General features: G+C 48.7%; 1 protein-coding gene across 6 annotated transcripts in view; it reads left to right on the top strand.

Moving 5' to 3' along the window:
• Positions 1-24,484, top strand: part of ARHGEF10L (Rho guanine nucleotide exchange factor 10 like) — a 245,485-nt gene that overhangs the window by 213,489 nt on the left and 7,512 nt on the right. For all 6 annotated transcript variants that reach the window (XM_074306088.1, XM_074306087.1, XM_074306091.1 and 3 more), the window contains one exon: positions 20,515-20,689. In XM_074306088.1, coding sequence (XP_074162189.1) covers positions 20,515-20,689 — 175 coding nt within the window. The remainder of the gene's footprint in view (positions 1-20,514; positions 20,690-24,484) is intronic.

Raw genomic sequence — 24,484 nt, 5'->3', positions numbered from 1 at the left:
ACCTCAGGTGGGACAGCATCCCTGTGCAAAAGAGCTGCAGAGTTACAGAGAGTAGTTCATGTATTCAGTCATGACTCCATTGAGCGTTTTCTTGGCAAAGAGGCTGGAGTGGTTTGCCATTCTTCTTTCCAGCTCATTTTACAGATAAGGAGACTGAGGCAGAGAGGGTGAAGTGACTTGCCCAAGATCACACAGCTAGTGAGTGTCTGAGGCTGGATTTGAACTCAAGAAAAAGATGCATCTCCCTGACTCCAGAGCAGGTATCTTATGCACTAGGTGCCCCTAACAATGAGAACTGTCCAAAAAGTAGAATGGATTCTCTTGGGAGTTCATGGGGGATCACAGAATTACGGCCGGGCTGAACCTCTCATGGCATCTGGTCCAACCGCCTCATTTTACAGATGGAAAACTGAGGCCCAGAGAATGAATGCTGAGATCATACACAGTATATGAGAGGCAGAATCTGAATCAGGTCTTCCGATTCCAGGATCCAAGGGGCTTCTTAGCCATCATCTAGGCTGTTCTTACCTCACTTTAATTTTTTAACTAGAACCTGTGATTTCCTCAGTGGACGGAGTCGTCAGTATTATGTTTCCTCCACCAGTACAGATTGACACTCACCTCTCAATTGAGGGTCTTTGTAGAGTGCACTTTGCTCAAAGTCGCACAGATGTAAGGGCCCTTTAAATGGGTGGACACAGTGCAGGAGATTGAGGCCCGGAAGTATTCTCTGTGGATATAGGACTGCCCTGTGGGTGGGATCCTGTCCATATTGAGATAGCTTCCTAACGGGTGACAGCTCTCTCGCTGGTTACGTGTGTGTGACCTCACAGGCCCTTTGTAAGCCCACTGCAGACAGTAGTCGCTCTCTTTAACCTGACTCCCTAGCCTGGAGTAGCCAAGCCAAGCTGATGGATAGTCGAGAGGCAAGGAGTTTGGTAGAGAACACTTGGGATTTCAGACGAGGTGTTCACTAGGGAACCAACAAGTCAGGGCATTATGTGAGTAGGTATGATAAAGGCTTTTAAGATTACCCGTGGCTGTTCTTGAGCGCTACCGGTTATTAATCTATAGATTCAAGAGATCGTGGCCAGAGACCTTTGAAGGCCTCAGAGGAGGCGAGCCAGGTAGAGTTGACACTGCAAAGGTCAGTGGTCAAAGGTACTCTGTTGGGCCTAGGACAGACTGGTAATATACTATCGATCAAAGATCTTCCTGACTCTGAATCCAGTTTTTATAAAAAGCAGCTTTGAGTGTAGAAGTGAGGAAGAAGAGATGCAGGGGAGTGATTTGCCCAAGTTGACCCAGGAAGTGATCCAGCTTTTCTATTTGTATGTAATTTGGTTTTATTTCTCCATGGAATGTAAACTATGTCCCTTGTAAGTACATAGTAAGCACTAAATAAATGCTTATTGAATGAATGAAGGAAAGAAATCAGGTTCTTTGACCCCAAATCCAATGCCCTTTCCATACCAGGAGAACCCTGGTCACCATCTGTCAGGAGTTGCATGGGGGTGCACTTTGCTCAAGGTCACACAGATCCTATTGGTCAGAAATCTTCCTGACTCTTGAGTTTAGTTTTTATAAAAAGCCAGCTTTAGTTGTAGAAGTGAGGAAGAGGAGACCCAATGGAGTGATTTGCCTAAGATGACCCAGGACATGATCCATCTTTTCTATTTGTATGTAATTTGGTTTTATTTTTCTGTGGAATGTAGACCTTTTTCCCTGTAAGCACTAAATAAATGAAGGAAATCAGGTTCCTTGCCCTCCAAATTCAGGGCCCTTTCCATACCAGGAAAACCACAGTCATTTCCTATAAAATGGGCGTAGGAACCTCATTGAATGGATAGTTGCATAGAGTACTGGTTTCCTAGTTGGGGGACTTGTGTTGAACTCCTGGGTGCCTGTACTTGGACTTGAGGCCTCGGGGGACCTGTGTGTGATGCGAGAACTCCTTCCAAAGTTCCCTTCCCACGAACGCCTGCCCTGCCATTCCCCAGGCTTGTCACAAGAGTGCCCCGGCTCCTGAGTGCGCTTCATCACGTGGGGCATTATTACTGGAGACCGAGGGGGGGGAGGCCGCTGCTGGGGAGGGGGGCGAGCGCGGCAATCAGGAGGGGGCTTGATGGAGGGCCTCGAGTGAGAGCCGGCTCCCGGCTTTGAGCCGCGTGGATGAAGGGCACTTAGTTCGGGATGTGTTCTCCATCATAATCTGCTCTCTCTGCCCGTGGCATCTACCGGCTGTCCCCGTCTCCCCAGCTCTTAGGCTCTGTCCTCTGACCTCATCACTAATATTTCTTGTCACTAAACACGACAAGGGGAACGCATCTTGAGGCCCCTCGGCGTAAACAGAGTTTACAGAATTGCGTTCCCCCTCCTTGCCGGCCCCCCTCCCCTGGCATCCCACCCTTAATTTTCACATTTAGTGCCCAAACTGAGTTTGCATGTATTAGCTGTTGTAAATCTTTCATAACAACGCTACGCAGCATGAATAATGCATCACAGCCCTGTATTAGTTTTCTGTCTCCTATCTTATTTATGACACAAAACGGGTGGGAATTTGCAAAAGTGGAATCTGGGCGCGGGGGTTCCTGGGTAATCATATGCAAATTGGCGTGAGGACTGAGAGATTGACTGGGTTCCCGTAATACCAAGAAGCTGCCACCCTGACGAGTCCCGGTGTTTGGACCACTGAAGTGTGAGAGATTGAAGGTCCCGTGGCTTGGGAGAACCATTTTGTTTTTAATTTTTGGTGTGGGTTTGATTTTATCTTTTGGTTGTGGGAAGCTGGGGAGAAGTGTGCTTGCTTTTGAAGCTGGCAGGTAAAACTTGAGAAAATTGGCTTTCTAGACACCGTGGGAATCGGGAGATTGTTGTTGTTCAGTTGTGACTGTCTCTTTGTGATCTCAGTTGGGGTTTTCTTGGCAGGGATACTGCAGTGGTTAGCCATTTTGCTCTTTAGCTTAATTGACAGATAAGGAAACCGAGGCACACAGTGTGAAATGACTTGTTCAGTGTCACACAGCTAGTAAGTGTCTGAGCCCAAATTTGAACTTAGATCTTCCTGACTCTAGGTCAAAAGTCCTTTTCATTCCGCTACTGGGAGGGCCCTTAGAACCCAGGAGGTCAGAGCTGGGAGGAACCTTAGAACCCGGGAGGTCAGAGCCGGGAGGGCCCTTAGAACCCGGGAGGTCAGAGCCGGGAGGAACCTTAGAACCCAGGAGGTCAGAGCTGGGAGGGCCCTTAGAACCCAGGAGGTCAGAGCTGGGAGGAACCTTAGAACCCGGGAGGTCAGAGCTGGGAGGGCCCTTAGAACCCGGGAGGTCAGGGCTGGGAGGGCCCTTAGAACCCAGGAGGTCAGAGCTGGGAGGGCCCTTAGAACCCGGGAGGTCAGGGCTGGGAGGGCCCTTAGAACCCAGGAGGTCAGAGCTGGGAGGGCCCTTAGAACCCAGGAGGTCAGAGCTGGGAGGGCCCTTAGAACCCGGGAGGTCAGAGCTGGGAGGGCCCTTAGAACCCGGGAGGTCAGAGCTGGGAGGGCCCTTAGAACCCAGGAGGTCAGAGCTGGGAGGGCCTTTAGAACCCGGGAGGTCAGAGCTGGGAGGGCCTTTAGAACCCGGGAGGTCAGGGCTGGGAGGGCCCTTAGAATAGAGAACTTTATGGCTAAGAGGGATCTAAGGCTGTCAAACATTGGAACAGAGAGGAAACTCAGAACAGACTGTCAGAACTGGAAGGGAACTTAGTGCCCTCATTTTGCTCATGAAGAAGTCAAAGGGGTTCCAGTTGGCTTCTCCGTGGTTACCCAGGAAGTGATGGAGCTGGAAAATTAAGCCAGTCCTTTATTCGGTCCTCCTTCCACCCTCCTCTGCCCTCCATCAGATCAGTCCCAAAAGAGAAGTCGCTGGTGTATGTCTCAGGACAAAGTTCTTGAATTTTCCCCTCCAGGTCAGCCAGATCATCTGTGGCTCTCCTCTCTGTCCCTTTGGCCCCAGTGGTTCTGACCCATGAAATAGCTTCCACTTCCTCTGCAGACAGACCTTGGGCTGTGCTTTTGATAACCCTGTTGTCATCTGGGGAAACAAAGTGCCTGGAACCGTAATCCCCATTCTGAGAAATGATTATTCCCTCCACCTCTCACACACCCCGAGTGGGAAATAAGAATGATTCCGCAAAACCCTCGCGTTTCTTCTGTTGTGACTAATGCAGCCGGGGCCTCCGTAATCTGCAGCCTCAGCCGGCGATGGCAACGATAACTCCCCCTCCGGTTAGAGTATAAATAGGTTCTAAGCAGATGTTCCGTGCGGGGGTGGGGGACAGCTGGGAGGGACACACTTAGGTTTGCACAACTGGGTCTGCTTAGACAAAGCGCGCAGGTGCTGCCTCGAGCGACACCCCACACAGAGAGCCTGGGAACGTTCTTCCTGCCGGGAGTCTGGGCAGCATCCTGGACCATTGTCTGAGGCACTGATGATCAGCATGGCGCAGGGGAAAGAGGGACGGGCTGGACGGGAGACCTTGTTCAAGTCCTGCCCCGGACCCTGGCTGTGACTCGGCTTGCCTCTGTTCCCTCGTCTTTGAAGTGATGGCTCCTCCTGTCTGGGATCGTTGAGGGTCAGCCAATCACACTTGCTTTGCCAACCCTAGCAGACGTTATAGATGCTACTTTACTCTGTCACTCTGGAAAAATCCCTTGACCTCCCTGACCAGTGCTGCTTTTAAAACCATTTACTGGAGGAGCTAGGTGGCTCAGTGGGTAGAGCACCAGCTCTGAAGTCAGGAGGACCTGAATTCAAATCTGGTCTCAGACACTTAACACTTCCTGGCTGTGTGACCCTGGGCAAGTCACTTAACCCCAATTGTTTCAGGGACAAAAAAAAGCAAAAACAAAAACAAAACCTTTATTAAGCCCTTGATGTATGTTGGGTCCTGTGCTAAGCCTTATGGATTTTAAAAAACCAAAACAAAACAAGAAAATGCTTTTTCTATCCCCAGGGAGTTCATCAGTCATCCTGATCTCTCCCTGGCCACTGGTCCCAGATGGCTCTGAAGGGAAAAGTGAGGAAGGTGACTTTGTACAGTCTCCCTCACTTAAATCCAAGTCACTTGCATGTCGTAGCATCCTCTCCTTGATGTCATGTCTTCTTCAAAAAAGGATAAATAACAATAATCTAATGGAGGAGACAAGATAGAGATGGTTAAGTGATATTAGATACTGACCGATTATATGGAAGTGATCTTGAGGAGTGTGGAGGGGCTGGGATTTGACTTGAGTTTTAAAGGAAACTAGGGAAATTGAGGCAGAGGGAAGAGAGCAGAACATTCTAGATAAGGGAGACAACCATGAAAAAGGCCCGGAGATGGGAGAGTGAGCAGATAGAAGTATAGGAAGTCTGGGAAGGTGGGAAGGGAGGTGTTTTGAAGGGCAAGCAGAAGACCTTATATTTGCTTATGGAACTAAGGGAGAGCCACTGAAGCTCCTGGAGAGAAGGAGGAGATTAGTCTGTGCTTTAGAAAAGTCACTTTGGCAGTTGAGTGAAGGGGGCAGAGAATCACAGCCAAGAAACACATTAGAAGGCTTTGCTGTCGTTCAGGTGAGAGGCGGATTTGAACTCAGCTCAGGCCTTTGTGGGTGAAGAGGAGGAGAGAGTGGTGGTGGCTACAGAGATAAGATGGATAAGATGGATGGGTAGATGAATGGATGGACAGATGGATAAATGAGATGAAAGTCTGGGTGGATTATTAGATAAGATGGATACACAGAAGGATAGATAGATGAACAGAGGCATGGATGGATGGATGGATAGACTGATAGATAAATGGATAAATAAGATGATAGATAAATAGATGGATGGATGAATAGATGGACGGACAGGCAGACAGATAGGCAGCTGGATGAATGCATAGATGGATGTATTAGATAGCTAGATAAGATGGATCAATAGAGGGATAAATGGATATATTGATAGATAAATAAAATGGATGGATGGGTGGATAATTAGATAAGATAGATACATAAATGGATGGATAAGTAAGAATAGATAGATAAGATAGACATAGGCAAGTGGGCAGATACATAGATACATAAGATGGATATATCTATATGACACAGGAAGGTAGCAATGAGAAGATTTAGCTACATGTAAGATGGCACCAAGGTTGTCTGAGTAACTGGAAGATGGCGATACCCTTGACAGTAACTGGGAAGTAGAGCAGGGGAAAGGTTTTTTGGGGGGGTGGGTGTGAGTGGGGAGAATAAGGAGTTCCTTTGTCAACCTGTTGAGAGTTTGAGATGCCTTCAGGACATCAGATTCAAGATGTCTAAAAATTGGTGAGTGGGACTGTAACATGGGAAAGAGCCTGGAGCCGGGTACCTAGATCTGGGAATTGGCTGCCTAGAGATTCTAACTGAACCTTTGGGAAGGAATAAGACGGCCAAATGAGATACCATCCAGGCACGGGGCCAGAGCCCAGGTGAGGGTCTGGGAGGGATACCCATGGTTAGTGGGAGTGACCTAGATGAAGAATGAGCCAAGGACATTTAGGGAATAGTGTTTGGACAAAGAAGGGGAGAACCAGGAGAGAGAAGTGTCCAAAAAAAAAAAAAAAAAAGAAGAAGAAGAAGAAGAGGAATCCTAGAAAAAATGGGGGAAGACACGGGACAGATGTGAGATGAGGAATGAGGGCATCAAATAACCTCAGAAGGAGGGAGGTTCCATCTCTGGGGTCTTCAAGTGCCCAGTTCCCATCTGAGTGTGCCTTGTACTGCCCGATAGTCTCTTAAGGTAATGATCTGCTCTGGGATTGTGTGGCTGATTTTGAACTTTGATGAGAAAAGGTGAATTCAGGATTATAAGTCACACTTTGATTGTGTGTGTGTGTGTGTGTGTGTACACAAACACATACACACACATTAAAGTCAACTTGAAAATTTTTTATAAAGCTGCTTCTTTAGCTGAAGTTTAGAACTCTCATTGGAAAAACAACAACAACAACCACCACCACCATGCTACAGCTGTGATGCAGAGGCTGGATTAGTGTGGATCATCTGGCTCTGCCTCCTTGGGATGGCACCGATGGCATCCCTTCAGCCCGCCACCCTTTGTTTAAGGCAAAGCTTTACTCCTGTTGGCTGGAGCAGAGGAGGGTGGTCATGGGAAGGGCAGGGCAACCGTTGTGCCTGGAGTGACCCAGAAATCCCCTGCAGGAAGACAAAGGAGAGCGCGCTGGGGCTGAGTGTGACACTCGGGGATTTGGAGCTACGAGGCAGCTGCAAGCCCAGCCAGTGCTTTTCAGGTATCAACGCAGGAGATGAAACGCTACAGTGATTCTCATAATTGAAGAAAACAAAAAAATAAATTAAATAGGACTAATGAGGGAAATATCAATAACTCACGCTTTGAAATGTTTTGAATTTTTTTATTACTTTTCCCTTGCTTTCCCCTCCCCCATCTAAAATAAGACTGATTTATTGGGTTTTTTTTTTTTTAAATCATTAAAAGACCAAGATAAAAATAGATAAATGTCTCATCTTTCCTACCTTACTCCCTGCCGCCCAAGCCTTGCAAATAACTTTTTGTTAATAAGATGATCTTGGCAACTGCTCGGAGTGAAGGCTGGTAATCTTTCATTAAGATTTTATTCTTGATTTTCACTTAGCTCTGCTTTCTCCCCCTGCCCAGAACCCAGATTGGGTAAAGACGGCTGTGTAGGGTTATCTCCCTCAGACTGGGCTGGGAGGACACCTTCTTAGTGGAGATGAAGTTGAATTTGAAAGAGACCTTGGAGATAAGCTAGGTTGCCTCCCACATTTGGAAAGGAGACAGTCCAAGGTGGTGGGGACTGTGGCCTTGATCTCAGAGGGAGGCAGCAAAAGGCCATCTGCTCTGGCTCTCCGGGAAACCCTGCCTCCAGATCAGGCCACTGTCTTTGTCACCTTGGGTAAACTGAGGCACAACTGAGCTCTTTGGCTCTAACAAGTGCTCTTCAAAGGCTTATGTACCACTGACACTTTGTGCTCCAAGGCCCCTGTCAGCTCTGACATTGTATATTCTAAACCTACCTACCATCTCCTGCCCTATTCTGACATACTGTTCTAAGTGTCCTCCCAGCTCTGACCTCCGGGTTCTAAGGGCCCTCCCAGCTCTGACCTCCGGGTTCTAAGGGCCCTCCCAGCTCTGACCTCCCGGGTTCTAAGGGCCCTCCCAGCTCTGACATCCCGGGTTCTAAGGGCCCTCCCAGCTCTGACCTCCCGGGTTCTAAGGCCCCTCCCAGCTCTGACATTCTGGGTTCTAAGGGCCCTCCCAGCTCTGACCTCCTGGGTTCTAAGGTCCTTTCAGTTCTGGCACTCTGTCATGATGTAGCTTGGTCTTACGCCTTTAAGAAGGGATGGGATAACAAAGCCTCTTGATCCTTGGGCCGCCCTCCCCTTGTTTATGTTACCAACTCCACGAGGGATGCCGGTGCCAGTCCCAGGAGGCAGCCTTGTGGCTCATGGCACCTCACCCTTGGCCAGGCGGTTTGCCAGTTTCCTTGTGGTCCCCAGCTCTCTGAAGTCCTATAGTCGATTGATCCTTTCCTTGCCTTGCTTGAATCACTTCAGCAGTAATGGCCTCGAATGCTGAGCTGCTCACCCTGGGGATTTACAGAAACGGTCTCTAACAGGGGCATTTGGAGGCAGAGAAATAGCGCGTGCCTGCAGGTGGGGCTGTGTCAGCAACATTCTGGTTTTATCGCTCAGCCCGTTACCCACTGTGAAGGTACCTGCGTGAAGCTCCAGGGCTTCCTGGCTAGGCCAGATTGCCTTATTTACCCAGCTATAAGCGAACGCCACATGCCAGGGTTTCTTTCGGTTTGAAAAGAGGCTCTGAGTAGAGTAGCTGCAGAGAAGCCTCCGTACACAAGCTGTTAGGTTAGGAAGGACTATTGGCTTCTCCAAGCCAGCTCTCCTTCCACCGTCCAGTCACAATGGGCTCTCCAGCCAGCAGGTGGGTCACTCTTCCCATCCCTGTCCTTGCTCCCTGTAGCTCTTTGCATCTTTTGAATCCTTTCCACAATGAATCCAGGCAACAATTTTTGAGACAAGTTTTGAGTCTGCCAGCCTTGAAACGCCAGTCTTAGAATATTGGGTGTAGAGATACCTGCAGGACAGGGAGGTGTTAGAGCTAGAGAGGTTCTTATAATGTGAGACTTTAAAATGGAGAATCTTAGTTCCAGAAGGGCCTTAGAATGTCAAAACTAGGAGGTTGCTTGGAACATAGAATATCAGAAGGGCTTTGGAACCAACAATGTCAGAGCTGGGAGGGCCCTTAGAACCCAGGAGGTCAGAGCTGGGAGGGCCCTTAGAACCCAGGGTGTCAGGGCTGGGAGGGCCCTTAGAACCCGGGATGTCAGAGCTGGGAGGGCCCTTAGAACCCAGGAGGTCAGAGCTGGGAGAGCCCCTAGAACCCAGGAGGTCGGAGCTGGGAGGGCCCTTAGAACCCAGGAGGTCAGAGCTGGGAGGGCCCTTAGAACCCAGGAGGTCAGAGCTGGGAGGGCCCTTAGAACCCAGGAGGTCAGAGCTGGGAGGGCCCTTAGAACCCGGGATGTCAGAGCTGGGAGGACCCTTAGAACCCAGGAGGTCAGAGCTGGGAGAGCCCCTAGAACCCAGGAGGTCGGAGCTGGGAGGGCCCTTAGAACCCAGGAGGTCAGAGCTGGGAGGGCCCTTAGAACCCAGGAGGTCAGAGCTGGGAGGGCCCTTAGAACCCAGGAGGTCAGAGCCGGGAGGGCCCTTAGAACCCGGGATGTCAGAGCCGGGAGGACCCTTAGAACCCGGGATGTCAGAGCCGGGAGGGCCCTTAGAACCCGGGAGGTCAGAGCCGGGAGGGCCCTTAGAACCCGGGAGGTCAGAGCCGGGAGGGCCCTTAGAACCCAGGAGGTCAGAGCTGGGAGGGCCCTTAGAACCCGGGAGGTCAGAGCTGGGAGGGCCCTGAGAACCCAGGAGGTCAGAGCTGGGAGGGCCCTTAGAACCCAGGAGGTCAGAGCTGGGAGGGCCCTGAGAACCCAGGAGGTCAGAGCTGGGAGGGCCCTTAGAACCCAGGAGGTCAGAGCTGGGAGGGCCCTGAGAACCCAGGAGGTCAGAGCTGGGAGGGCCCTTAGAACCCAGGAGGTCAGAGCTGGGAGGGCCCTTAGAACCCAGGAGGTCAGAGCTGGGAGGGCCCTTAGAACCCGGGAGGTCAGAGCTGGGAGGGCCCTTAGAACCCGGGAGGTCAGAGCTGGGAGGGCCCTGAGAACCCAGGAGGTCAGAGCCGGGAGGGATCTTTAGTTATAACATGCAACTAAAGCTAAAAGGCTCTTAGCAGGTGAAAGATCCAGAATAGGCCCTCGTTAGAAATCTTCTGACTCCCCACCTGATTTTACAAGTGACCCAGAGACCTGTGACCAAGTCATAGAGTCTGCCAGAAGGCTGGTGCATTTGGGCCTCTGCTGGGGATTAGGCAGCCCTGGGAGATTCTGGTCTTCTTGGTTAAGGCTGAGGAAATGATTTTCTTTTTTTCCCAATAGTATTTGTTTTTCCCCAATATATGAGAAGATCGTTTTCAACACTCATTTTTATGACTGTATTCCAAATTTTTTCTCCCTCCCTCCCTCCCTTCCTTCCCCATCTCCAAGACAGGGAGCAATCTGATAAAGGTTAAATATGTGCAATTCCTTTAAGCACATTTCCATATCTATCATGTTGTGAAAGAAACATCAGATCAAAAAGGAAAAAACATGAGAAAGAAAAAACAAACAAATAACAAGGTGAAAATACTATTCTTTGATCTACACTCATTGAGATCATTTTCAACAGGACCCAGGAACATAGGGCAGAGTAATCAGTGGCTTGGAAGCTGTGCTGCTGATCCCGCCCTGGGCCGAGCCTCATGCTCTGTCCCCGGCTCCCCATCTCCTTCCGCTCCTAGGTGTTCCCTCCATGTCCCCTTCCAGCTGAAGCCCTTTAGGAAGGTCTGGACATGTAGTATCCGGGGGAGCCATTTTTTCTCATCACTTTTAGCTTTCTCCTGCCCCTTCTGGTAGAGGTGACCGCATTGAGCCCCGGGCCCTGGAATCAGGACAACTGGCGCCTCAGACATTAGTGCGTGATTCTGGGCAAGCTACTTCCCCTCTGCCTGCCTCAGTTTCCTCATTTGCAAAGTGGAGATAATACATTAATACACCTCCTTTTTAAGGTTGTTTTTGGATAGCATTTGTAAAGCACTTTGCAAATATTTGTACAGCGCTATGTAAATGGTGGCTCTCGTCATTGTTATCGTCGTCGGTCCTGTGTAAGTTCATGCACTGCAACCATAGGAGCATTTTACTGGCAGATGGCACCCTGGGGAAAATCGGGATTTGCAGTGAAGCCCTAAGGACCAAGTGTTAGATTGTAATTATGACTTTCTTCTTCTCACCGTGGCTCAGTTTCCCCATCTGGGAAGGAAAGATGGATGTTGTGAAGCTTAAATAATAAGAGATAATAGATAGAAAGCACATTGTGAACCTCAACATACTCTAGAAATGTCAGTTTTAAAAATTATTGTCGTCGTCGTTATTGACCCATAGTCACTAAGGTAGCTAGGTGGGGCCACAGTGCAGGGAGAACCCATTCTGGAGCCAGGAAGATCTGAATTCAAACGTGGCATTAGATAGTTCCTAGCCATGTGACTCTGGTCAAGCCCCTTCATCCTGTTTGCCTCAGTTTCCTCATCTGTAAAAGTTGCTGGCAAAGTTAACTGGCTATGTGACCCTGGGCAAGTCACTTAACCCCGTTTTCCTCAGTTTTCTCATGTGTAAAGTGAGCTGGAGAAGGAAATGGCAAATCACTCTAGCCTATTTTTCAAAAAAATTCCAAACTCACGGTTGGACTTGACTCAAATGACTGAACAGTAACAATAGTTATTAGGCCTCTGGTCTCCTTAGAGCTTTATTCCTTGCACCTTCTACAGAATATGTGCTGAGCTACGCCCAGTGCTGTGTATTCAGTAGGCACTTATGTCTTGGCTCAGTGTTGTGTATTCAGCAGGCACTTAATGTATGTTGGTGGGATTTTGATTTTGAATTTGAAGGACAGAAGCAAGGCTGAGGCCTGTGGGTCACAGCATGACTAATGGGCCTGTCTAGAGCCGGGCTGGCAGAAGTGCTGAGTAGCTGCAATCACAGAAGGGAGGGCTGTAGACATCTCCCTGTCCACAGAGGGGGAGGGGATGGGGTCACCCGGCATGTGCCCTGCAAGGGGCAGCCTCCTGGCAGCGAGTCAGGCAGGCGTCCTTGCGGGCACGGATGCTCGGTCCTCCTGGTCTCCACGGGAGAGAATGGCTGCTTACCATCCCCGCCTCCTCCCTGGACTGGTTCACTCCTTATTAGCGCTGCATCTTCCCAGCACTGAGGGAGAGCGGGGCTGCAAGTCATGATGCGGCGTCCCCCCTCTGGTCCCCGGCGTCCCCTGCCTCATTAGGAGCATCAGCACTTTCCGAGCTTGCTTTTATAACTCGGGCGGGCACGGTGCCTCGGATGGACTTGGGCTTAGTGCCGGCTGTCTCAGGGTGCACTGGGGAGGACGTCCGGCCTTTGGACAGGCAGCCAGGGTTCTGTCCGACTCCGGCCTCTCCAGGAAACCAAGAGGTGTGTCTGATAGCAAATGGCCTCGTGGGAGCTGAGCCACTGGGGGGGGGGGGGTGACCAGGGAGGGAACCCAGAACCTCAGCCGCCCGCCGTACCAACTGCCTGGCGACAATGAACCTCCTGTCTGAGAAGGCTTTAGTCCTTTTTGACATAATCCCCACCAGGCTGAAACTGGGACCAGATAGGGAAATACGCTGTAACCTCCTTTCCTGAAATTACAAAGCCCTGGACTTAATTGTACCAGTCAATCCCTAAAACATACGTGGGCAGAAGGGTTTTGGGGGAGCAAAGGAGAGAGTAGGTTTTTATTAATTTATAAAAATAAAAATATTTTTATATTTCCATCACACAAATTATTATTAATGTTTCCATTAGACAGATAAGAAAACAGACCAAAGGTGATGAAAGTGTCTTGCCCAAGTTCATAAGGCTAGAGACAGAAGAGGGATTCCCCCCTAGTGTCTTCCATAACACAACTCTGCTGTGATCGAGGTGTGGTCTAGGAGAAAGAGGGATGGACCCGGGGCCTGGGAGTGAGGGGAGTGAGTGACTTGGTAGAACCCCAGAGAAACCATTTTCCTCTTCTGAACCTCAGGTTCCTCATTTGGAAAACATAACCACTGTGCCTCCTAAACCTTAAAGCGCCCTAGAAATGTTACTTTAGAGGCAGTTTGAGGGAAGAGTCCTGAACTGGGCACGGTTGTTTGGTGTAAGATCCAGGACAAGTCGTTTTGTCTTGGTTTTCCTCCTCAGAGTATGGGTCCTGTTCTCTGGGGATAGAAAAAGCTATTTTGTACAGCTTAGTTAACACAAACTCCAGCTGGCGGGAGAGCAGCAGGGGACGTTGCAGGGGTCAGCAGGAGAAGTACCTCAGGGGAGTGCAGGATGATGCTCTGAGGTGTTGTGGGAATCAGGGAAACCAGCAAAGAATGCAGAGCTAAAGGGCGTCTCCCAGGAAGGGAAGCTGGGCAGCCCTGGTTTGAGGCAACACTTATCTCTGACTCCCAAAAGACCCTGGAATTAATCTATCCTGAGCTAGAGAGAGAGAGAAAGATAGAGAGACAAAGACAGAGACAGAGAGAGAGAGAGAGAGAGAGAGAGAGAGAGAGAGAGAGAGAGAGAGAGAGACAGAGACAGAGAGAGACAGAGAGGGAGAGAGAGACAGAGAGAGAGAGAAACAGAGAGACAGAGAGGGAGAGAGAGACAGAGAGAGAGAGAAAGAAGAGAGAGACAGAGACAGAGACAGAGACAGAGAGAGAGAGAGAGAGAGGAGAGAGACAGAGAGAGAGAGAAAGAAGAGAGAGACAGAGACAGAGAGACACACACACAGAGAGAGAGAGAGAGAGAGAGAGAGAGAGAGAGAGAGAGAGAGAGAGAGAGAGAGAGAGAGAGAGAGAGAGAGAGATTGTCCTTTTGCAGTAACTTTGACTAATGGCCTCAGCCTTTTCTTGTGGCAGGGCCCTCTCTCACTACTCTAAGGCAGACCTTTCATTTTTTTGTCTGCCCAGTTGGTAGGAAGTTTCTCCTTGGACAGATGTAACTCTGCCTCTTCTTTACCCAAAATTTTGTTGGGACAAAGCAAAAATAAATTTAATACCTGGGCTCTGTAATCTGTCCTGCAGAGAGTTGTATAAACTGCTTTGTATGGGAGAAGAAATCTTAACAGGAGGGGCTGTGGAAGCCATGACAGTGCCTGGAAAAGCATTCCACCTTGGAGTCGAGACCCAAGTTTGAATGATGGCTCTGATGCTTCTTGGGGGTGTGGGTTTGGGGGAGTAACTTCCCTTCCTAGCCTCAGTTCACTCATGAGTTAAATGAAGGGATTGGACTAGATGATTTCACCTTGTAAACTCTTAGAGTCCCTGCTACCTTTGACAATTTTTATTCTTTTAACAAATATTTTTTGTTTATTTTTTTATTCATTTATTTATTTATCGATAAGTTTTTATTCTTAAGGCTCCTTTTAAAACTGATGGCATGTCATCAGGTCGCTGCCAGATCTAATATCCTTCCTGTGTTCTAAAGGCCTTTCCAGTCCTGGCATTCCATGTTTTAAGGCCCCTTCAGCTCCAGCATTCTGTGTTCCTTTTGTTTGCTTGTTTGTTTGTTTTGTTTGGAAACATTTTTTTATTATAGCTTTTTATTTATAAAATATGCACGGATAATTTTTTTCAACATTGACCCTTGCAAAAGCTTTTGTTCTAAAATTTTTCCCTCCTTTCCCCCCACCCCCTCCTCCAGATGGCAGGTAGTCCAATCCATGTTAAATTCCAGCATTCTGTGTTCTAAGGCCCCCCCTTCCCAACTCTGATCCTCCCGCTTTGACATTCTCTGTTTAAGGGCCCCTCCCAGATCTGGCATTCTGCTTCTTCTAAGGCCCTCCTGTCTTCTCTGTTCTAAGGACCCTGACAGCTCCACCTGTATTATATCACGCTAAGTTCCTTTCCTAGCTCCTGGCGTTCTGCGTTCTTCGTTCTCCCCAACTCTAGTAATCAAACCGGATGAATCAGGGCATAAGTCTCAGTTCTGCTCTTGAACATTCCATCCCCTCAGATGCCATGTGGGAAAGAGCTTTAATCCTGACCTAGGAGGGGGCCATGGGTGAGTAACGGCAGGAGCAGAGAGTTTCAGAAAAAAGAAAAATATACTCTCAGGAATGAGTTGAAATTAAGCAACTCTGAGTCTCCATATGGAAAAGCAGACACCTAGTGTTCAGAAAATAGGTTGAACAATGTATAAGCCGAGAGGTGAGCGGGGGAAATGAGGGGCTCAGTCTTTGAGTTCACTGCATGTCAATATCCCAGTTCCATTATTTCCCCAAGCCTTCCTCTTATAATGGGATGATTGGGGAGACCTGGAGCTGGGGAGGGAAGGAGAGAACGAGAGAGAGAGAGAGAGAGAGAGAGAGAGAGAGAGAGAGAGAGAGAGAGAGAGAGAGAGAGAGAGAGAGAGAGAGCAGAGAGAGAGAGAGAACGAGAGAGAGAAAGAGAGAGAGAGAGAACGAGAGAGAGAGAGAACGATAGAGAGACAGAGAGAGAGAGACAGAGAGAGAGAGAGAGAGAGAGAGAACGATGAGAGAGACAGAGAGAGAGAGACAGAGAGAGAGACAGAGAGAGAGAGAGAGAACGAGAGAGAGAGAGAGAAAGAGAGAGAGACAGAGAGATGGAGACAGAGAGAGATGGAGACAGAGAGAGATGGAGACAGAGAGAGACAGAGACAGAGAGAGACAGAGAGACAGAGAGAGACAGAGAGACAGAGAGACAGAGAGACAGAGAGAGACAGAGACAGTGACCCTAGAAAAGTACCCAACCCCAATTTCTGGCAAAATAACAATAAATATACCATTAGTGTGATGGTGTAAATACAGATCCACATTTGTGCCATTCCCTGAGACATCACTTACGCTACAAAGAGCTTTGAAAATAAACAAGGTCTACATATACCATTATTATTGTTTTAAAGATTTACTTATGAAACACTTTTTCCCTTTATAAGTGAGTTAGGGACATTTAGTTCTCAAGCATTTCTATTTTTCAGGTGGGGAATTTGAGCCTCAGGGTAATTAAGGGACTTTCCCAGCTCATTCAACTTATTTGAACTGTTTACTAGAGCTAGAAGGGCTTCCATGCAGCCTCTTCATTTGACAGATAAGGAAGCTGAGGACAGGGAAAACTGTGTTTGAAGCAGAATTTGAACTCACGTCCCCCTAACTTCTGGTTCAGTGCTCTCCTCTGTGACATGGCGCAGTTTCTCAGCCTGGGTTCTTCCTGACTACAGCCATCCTTCCATGACACCGTGTCTCTAAAAATTACTTCTCCTCTAAGGGGACAGTAACTCTCTTGCTCTTTGCAGACTTCAGTCTCTGGGTCCATAAATCATTGAGACTTCCTCTGTCTCTGTGTTTGGGGGGGGTGTTTCTCCAGCTCCGAGTACCTCTAGATGGTTCATCCCCAGACACCTGCAAACAGCCTCACCTGCTCCCATCTTTATCCCGGTTCTTGATTTCGGATGCATTTAGTGGGCTGCCACGGCTTCTCCATTCTGACTCTGGAGGACTTACATTTCATTAGCTCTTTCCTCACTACTCTGCAAAGGAAATATTAGCCCCTTTTTATAGACTAAAAATTATTTAATTAATAATTTTACAAAAGCAGGGCTGGAAAGGTTAAGTGACCCCTGGATCACGCAGCTTGTCAATATAAGAGCTGGGATTTGGATTCGTGGCTACTGACTTCTTCTTGTTTCCATGAAAACAGGTGGTTCTGCTCTGCAATAGCCTGTGGTGAGCTGATGGTGTGTGTGTGTGTGTGTGTGTGTGTGTGTGTGTGTGTGTGTGTGTGTGTGTGTGATTGTGAGAGTGTGTGTGTGATTGTGTGAGTGTGATTGTGTGTGTGAATGTGATTGTGAGAGTGTGATTATATGTGTGTGATTGTGTGAGTGTGATTGTGTGAGTGTGATTGTGTGTGTGAATGTGATTGTGAGAGTGTGATTGTGTGTGTGATTGTGTGAGTGATTATGTGAGTGTGATTGTGTGTGTGTGAGTGTGATTGTGAGAGTGTGATTATGTGAGTGTGATTGTGTGTGTGTGAGTGTGATTGTGTGTGTGTGTGTTGGTGCAGGGTGAGTTGGTGTGAGGAGACACGTGTAGACACAGGGACTCATGTCCACTTTGCGAAGGATGAGGTCATGTTTGATGTGACAAACCCCAGATGTGTCTGCAAGGGACCGGATTTCCATTAATTCCCCTCTGGCTTCAGCAGGCTTGCAAATACCTTTTTAAAGCCCCACCAGGGCCAGAGGCAGGCTTGTTACTGTTCCAGAGAAACCGGAATGGATTTCTCTGCTGTATTTGTATTTAATTGAATTCTGAGAGATCACATGCAGGCAGGGAGACCTGTGCCCACTGCTTTAGATCAAGTGGAATACTGGACCCATGCTTTTGACTTTCTCTCACTCTGTGATTTTGAGGCCGACAGGGGCTGCTGCAGCTCAGCATAAGGACTGTTGGACGTGGGGACATGGGGGCTGCTCTTGTGTTGGTGGGTGACCTTGGGCAACTAATCTGAGCCTTTTTTAAAAGGGGAGAGAAGGTAATTAGGACTTCTCAGATCTCAGGATGGCTGTGATCCTCATAGCCATGAAATTCTGTGTATTAGGGCCCTCCCAGCTCTGACCTCCCGGGTTCTAAGGGCCCTCCCAGCCCTGACATCCCAGGTTCTAAGGGCCCTCCCAGCTCTGACCTCCTGGGTTCTAAGGCCCTCCCAGCTCTGACCTCCTGGGTTCTAAGGGCTCTCCCAGCTCTGACCTCCTGGGTTCTAAGGCCCTCCCAGCTCTGACCTCCTGGGTTCTAAGGCCCTCCCAGCTCTGACCTCCTGGATTCTAAGCTCTTTCTCAGCTCTGACCTCCTGGGTTCTAAGGGCCCTCCCAGCTCTGACCTCCTGGGTTCTAAGGGCCCTCCCAGCCCTGACATCCCAGGTTCTAAGGGCCCTCCCAGCTCTGACCTCCTGGGTTCTAAGGCCCTCCCAGCTCTGACCTCCTGGGTTCTAAGGGCTCTCCCAGCTCTGACCTCCTGGATTCTAAGGGCCCTCCCAGCCCTGACCTCCTGGGTTCTAAGGGCCCTCTCAGCTCTGACCTCCTGGGTTCTAAGGGCCCTCCCAGCTCTGACCTCCCGGGTTCTAAGGGCCCTCCCAGCTCTGACCTCCTGGGTTCTAAGGGCCCTCCCAGCTCTGACCTCCTGGGTTCTAAGGGCCCTCCCAGCTCTGACCTCCTGGGTTCTAAAGGCCCTCCCAGCTCTGACCTCCTGGGTTCTAAAGGCCCTCCCAGCTCTGACCTCCTGGGTTCTAAGGGCCCTCCCAGACCATCTATGCATGGTTCCTAGCACATAGTAGATATAGTAGATATTTAGTAAATTATTAATAGATTGATTTGTGTCATTTCCCTATGATCAGGATGGCCGAGAGCTCTATACAAATGTTCTGTAAGAGAATCTGAGGGACCCAGGGCTCCGGGAAGGCTTCGTGGAGGCCGAGGAACCTGAGCTGGGCTCTCCTGAGGCTGGCACGCTTTTGCGAGCTCTCCTTCCCGGCCTCTCACTTGGCAGATTTTGATGGAGAGGACGACTTGATGGTGATAGTGGAGAGAGGAGGAATCCCGCCTGTGGTTCTCACGACTCGGCTTCATAATTGATATGCCTGACATATGAGAATTTAGATTAGACCTTGCATGGCAGCATTTAATTTGATTAATGATTTATCACTTTAATTGAGAGTTTTACTGAGAGATTATTCACCATGGGTAAGATGAAGGTTCCCAGACATTCTGAGACCCAGAATTGCTTTGGGGGAGGAAATGTGGGATAGGGGAAGGAAACTGGGTCTGAATTTCATCTCAGGCTTAGTCTGTGTAATCATCTGCTGACCATTCCCCTCGGGGCGCCTTGGGCCTTTTACCTATGAAACAGGACAGGGGCTTCCTCGGGGACCGCTGGTCCACCTCCATTATTTTAGAGTTGGGGTAATAGGGCCCTACAGCACTTAAGTGACTCATAATGCACAGAGGCAGTGAAGAACATGCCTAGATTCGAACCCAGGGCGTTGACTCCAGAATCCTGGTACAATTCTGCCACTTCCCTGGAAAAGCTGTTGTGTGGATCAATGGGAGAAGTGATAAAAAGCATTTGGAAAATCATAAGCCTTAGTCGTTGTTGGGATTATTGTTTCCCGGCTCAGGGTTCGAGCTGTTTCCTTTTGGCCTGCTTTGCCTCCTGGAAGGACAGATCACGGGGCTCTCCCCACGCCCCCGGCCTGTGGCCTGGATGCATTTGCCATTGGAAGCCTCGGCTTCAAACACTGATGCTCCTTGCTAGCCGTGTGACCATTTGTAGAGCTCCCCATTCTGGGCCTGGAAGATCGCTGTTTGCAATGGGGGCAGTTTCTGGGCAGAGATCTCTTTCTAGGAACGTGCCAGGCACCTGTGTCGGAGGCAGAGTGGGGGCTGAAGCTTGGCCAGGCCTGTGGGGAGCCTTTATTGGCCCTGGGGGAGCTGGACGACCTTTCTAAGTGCCCACTTAGCCTTGCACCCCACAGAGGCTCATCCTTTACCGTAATTACTACCCAGGTGTCTTGGGGCAGAGGTAGAAAAGACAATTCCTACTTTCTATGAGTTGCTGTTGGGGTGAGGGGGGAGACTGAGCCCAAACCCACAAAAAGCTCCCAGTCTGAGGACAGAAAGGTACATCCCCCTGCTCTCTGGGAGATTCCACTTTGAGGGGGAGTATGTCTCACCATGATGGAGAGTAAGAACATTTGGTGCCTGGGGGTGTTTATACTTTGGAAAGAACAAGAGCCTCTTTTGGGGAGCTCTCCCCTGTTTTCATCTTCCAGGGAGTTACATAATCCAGGATCCTTTCCCCTGTTTTCTAGTGCTCCCCCTCCCCCTTATGTCTCACTACTGTGCTGTCAGTGGCTGCCCTAGAAAAGCAATTTTGTTGGACATCTTTGAGATCTTGTCCTTTGGGGCTCTGCATTCTGATGGAGTTTAAGTGCTGAGTCCATTCATTTCTTCTCCCCCTGAGGCTGTGGGGGGGGGGAGGATGGCAGACACTGCCAGTTTGTTCTCTCCTTGGATTGCTCACTCCCTGCCCGTCCCTCTCTCTCTGCGGGGAGTGCAGGGGCAGTTTGGGCAGTAGGAGAGCAGACGTGGTAGAGAGTGGAGGCGGGAGACCGTGGTCATAGTGGCCATCTTTCCTAGGGGCCTGTGTGTTCTCCTGGGCCAGGGGCCGTCAGTCCTGGTCTGAGGTAGGGGGAGCACAGGCCGCCTCCGGCGGCTGGGGCCCGGGTCACCCTCTTCTGGCGTCTGACACCTCCCTGTGTGTTACAGCAAAGCTTTGAGGCGCACCAGGAGGAGGCGGCGAGCGTGACGCACATGGTGAAGGCGGGCAGTGGCGTCTGGATGGCCTTTTCCTTGGGCGCCTCCATTCGCCTCTTCCACACGGAGACTCTGGAGCACCTGCAGGAGATCAACATTGCCACGCGGACCACTTCCCTCCTGCCAGGTAAGCCTAAGACCCAGAGGGTCCCGGAACCCCAGCGGTCCGTGTGAGCCCCTTGACTGCTGAGAGCCCCCAAATCATTGCCATGTTTTCCATCAGGGCACAGGGGATGAAAGGGTGACCTCTGAGGACGAAGCACAACAGGCTCACTTGTAATGGGGCACTGCTTTTGGAGTCCGAGTACCCGAGCTTGACCTTGGGCATATTTTAAACCCCTCTCAGCCATTCCCTCATCATTAAAATGAGAAATGTGGCCTTTGAGATCTCTTCCACCTTGAAATGCTCTAATCCTGTGATTTCCAAGGGCGATGAGGTTAGATAATCAACGTGCCCTCCCAGAGGCTTCTCAGACAAGGCCCCCTCTGCTTCCCTGCACCCTGTCCTGAGCTTGAACAGGTTCTCCCTGGGAGCTCAGGATCAACATCTGTCTTGGGCCTCTCGCTCTGTCTTTTCTGGTCCACCTCAATGAAGCAGGATGCAAATTGCCCTTCCCCAAAAGGAGTATTTGTCCACCTTGAGCCCTAATGTTCACTAAAGTTTCCAGCAGATGGACAGGACCCAGGCTTGAGATTCTTCCGCCAAGAAGTCAGTGTGTTGTAGAGGGCACCAGCTGCTCCGTCGTGTTTCTACTACCTTGTCCACAGCCAGGCCTGGTACCTAAGTGCTTTCCGAGAGCCCTGGGACCTGCAAAGTGAGAGCCTGGAGGCCAGAAGCATGAGGATGATGGGGATTGAGCTAATTGATACAAGATCCAGCCAGATGGTCGGGGTTGGCTGGTGTTACTCAGTCTGACACACCCGTATGCTGAGCCCATAAAGGGTTGTCATTCTCTTTCTCTTGGGACAAGCTACTAGGTTCAGATCCATTAGTTACAGCTTAGAGGAGGAGAGTCTCAGTCTTCAAACCAAGGGTGATCCGGATCAATACAGAAAATAGGAAGGGGTCACTTCCCCTGGAGAAGGGAAGACTCTGGGGGAATGATAACTGTCTCTATTTAAAAAGCTGGTGTGTTAAAAAAAAGAATAATTTTGCGACCTAAAGGCAGTCACCCACAGGAGGGGGACAGAATCCCAGATTTCGAGCTGCAAGAAATCTTAAGGTCATCTCAACTCTTTCATTGGATGGATCAGCGCCTATAGTGACTTGCCCAGAAGGAGCAGAACTGAGATCTGAACTCGGGTCCATTGATTCCAAGTCTAGGACACTTTCTCTTGGATCCTGGTCTTAGCTCTATAAAAGGAACTTTCTAACGGCTTGAGTAGTCCAAAAGCGGATTGGGTTACATTATAAGGTAGAATGAATGTCCTGTCTTTGGAAGGTTTCAAGCAAAGGATGAGTAAAGATTCATTAAGGATATGAAAAAGGAGATTCCTGCTCTAGGCATTACTTTATAAAGGACCCGAGACATGCTCCAGCTTGAGGAGAATCCGTGATCTGGAGCAGGGTCTTTTGAGATCCCAGGTGGAAAGGAGACTGATGGCAGCAGCTGTACTTTATAAAGGACCCAAGACCTTCTCTAGTTCTGAGATATTGTAATTGATTGAATCCATGACCTGGAAAAGGGATGTTTTTTGAGGTGCCAGGTAGGAAGAAGATTAGTCTCATTTAGGATGTTTTTTAATCTATTTCCTCTCTACTTTACTTATATTATTGGTCAGCAGCACCCCAAAATCCTTTGGATAGGGCCCTTTGTCCACAGAGAGAGATGACGGATAGTTATCTGGAGACCCCCATTTGAGTGGTTCCAGAGTAGAACAAGGGGTATTAAAATGAGCATTTGGGTGGTTCCAGATCAGTTTTGCTAGCCATTGTAAATTAGTAGGTGAGCCATTCAAAATCACCCAATCACCAGTATGTTAGCCATTGGACATGACTATTCTAGACTGGAGGGAGCCATTCTAGACCAGCTTGTGAGCCAGTGGAGATCACACTATTATAGACAAAAGTAAACTGTTCTAGATTAGGGGTATCAAGACTCATGACCTGTGTAACTCCTGAGTATAGTCCAAACCAGATTTAAATCAGAAAAATAAATTAAAATATAGTACAATATAGCTAATATTAATTTATGGTTTTCTAAGTTAATATATGGTGAATTTGAATTGTGCAATAGATGGAATGCTAGGTCTGCAGTCAGTTCCAGTTCTTCTCAGTCCAAATCTGGTGTCAGACACTTACTAGCTGTGTGACCCTGGGCAAGCCCTTAACCCTCTTTGCCTCAGTTTCCTCATCCTGTAAAATGAGCCGAAGAAGGAAATGGCAAACCACTCCGGTATCTTTGCTAAGAAAACCCCAAATGGGGTCAGCAAGAGTCCCATATCACTAACCAATAGCAAAGCCAATATGTGACTTGTTAGGAATCTATTTCTATTTGAATTTGATATCATAGTTCTAGACTAACGTGGGGGTTGTTCTAGGCCATAGACCAGAATACAGACTCTTTTAGACCACTGTGTGAATTTTTCTAGAGCACTGTGCAGATTGTTTCTTATCACTTTTCTCTTCCAGCCAGAAAGATTAAGCAGGATTCTTAAATTCTTTATTAGATATATTTTTAAAGGCTTTTAAGTATTTTTTCTTTCCCCCACACCACCAAATGAAGTAATTGCATAATTAGTAATAAATTTGTTTCTCCTGTAAATGTGGCCTTTTTTTTTCTTGCCCATGTTAAAAATTTATCACACTTCTTTCTCCCATCCCCCTCTTTCCAGCCAAATGCCTGACTGGTATTAATGCATTTCTGAACCTTAACTCCCTCCTCCTCTTAACTAGACAGGTCATTAATAAAATGTTCTCTGAGAGCCAGAGCTTTTTAAAGTTGTATATCTACAGATAGATGGCTTTGGTGAGTTGAACACTGCAGCATTAACTCTCTGTGATAAAATATTTATCCACTATTAGAATCCCCCTCCCCCTTACTGTTTGTACGAGTCTCTCAGTATTCCATGGAGGGATGGGGGAGCTCAGAGAGGGTCCCGAGAATGGGGCCTGCAGAGGAAGTCATCCTCCAGACCTGACTTCATCTCCCTGCTCTGCTTGCTTGCCCATCCAGCCTCCCGCTGCCACACTTGTTGCTTGTTACCTTCCAGGCGGGAGGATCTTCACCTTCTTTGTGTTCTGGTCTCCTGTGGCAGGTTAGTGATGCCCAAGGAACCTTTCTCAGAATCGTGGTTTTAAATAATAGAGGGAAAAGCTACATTTCACTAAGAAGCTAGTGAAAGTAAATTTTTTTTTCTCATCCAAATTTATGGGACCCTTGAAATCTGTTCACAGGTCCCTGGGGCAGAGAGTAGGGTGGGATGAGGGAGTTAACTTGAAGTCAGTAACGCTTGTTCTATTCTACAATATTATTAGAAAATTACCTCTGACCAGTGTATACCCGGTGGGATAGCAAGGAATGTCAGAGAGGTATGCTCATATAAACATTCATGTTTATGTTTTAATGGTAATGGTAATGATAGAAATCATAGTTCTGAGCAGACCTTTAGAAAACAGAATGTCAGAAGGGGACCCTTAGAACAGGGAATGTCAGAACTGGGAAGGGTCTTAGCGCCCAGAATGTCAAAGCGGGGAGGGCCTTAGAACAGAGAATGTCAGAGCTGGGAGGGCCTTAGAATAGTGAGGGCCTTTAGAACCCAGAATATTAGAGCATGTAGGACTCTTAGAATAGAGAATGTCAGAGCTGGGAGGGCCTTTAGAACCCAGAATATCAGAGCAGGTAGGACTCTTAGAACAGAGAATGTCAGAGCTGGGAGGGCCTTAGAACATAAAAGGCAAGGGGAATAGTAGAGCTAGGAG

The sequence above is a fragment of the Sminthopsis crassicaudata genome, chromosome 3 (assembly GCF_048593235.1).
Source record: "Sminthopsis crassicaudata isolate SCR6 chromosome 3, ASM4859323v1, whole genome shotgun sequence".
In the NCBI taxonomy this organism is placed as follows: domain Eukaryota; kingdom Metazoa; phylum Chordata; class Mammalia; order Dasyuromorphia; family Dasyuridae; genus Sminthopsis; species Sminthopsis crassicaudata.
Note: the sequence above shows the minus strand (reverse complement) of the source record. Positions and strands in the feature narration are given on the sequence as shown.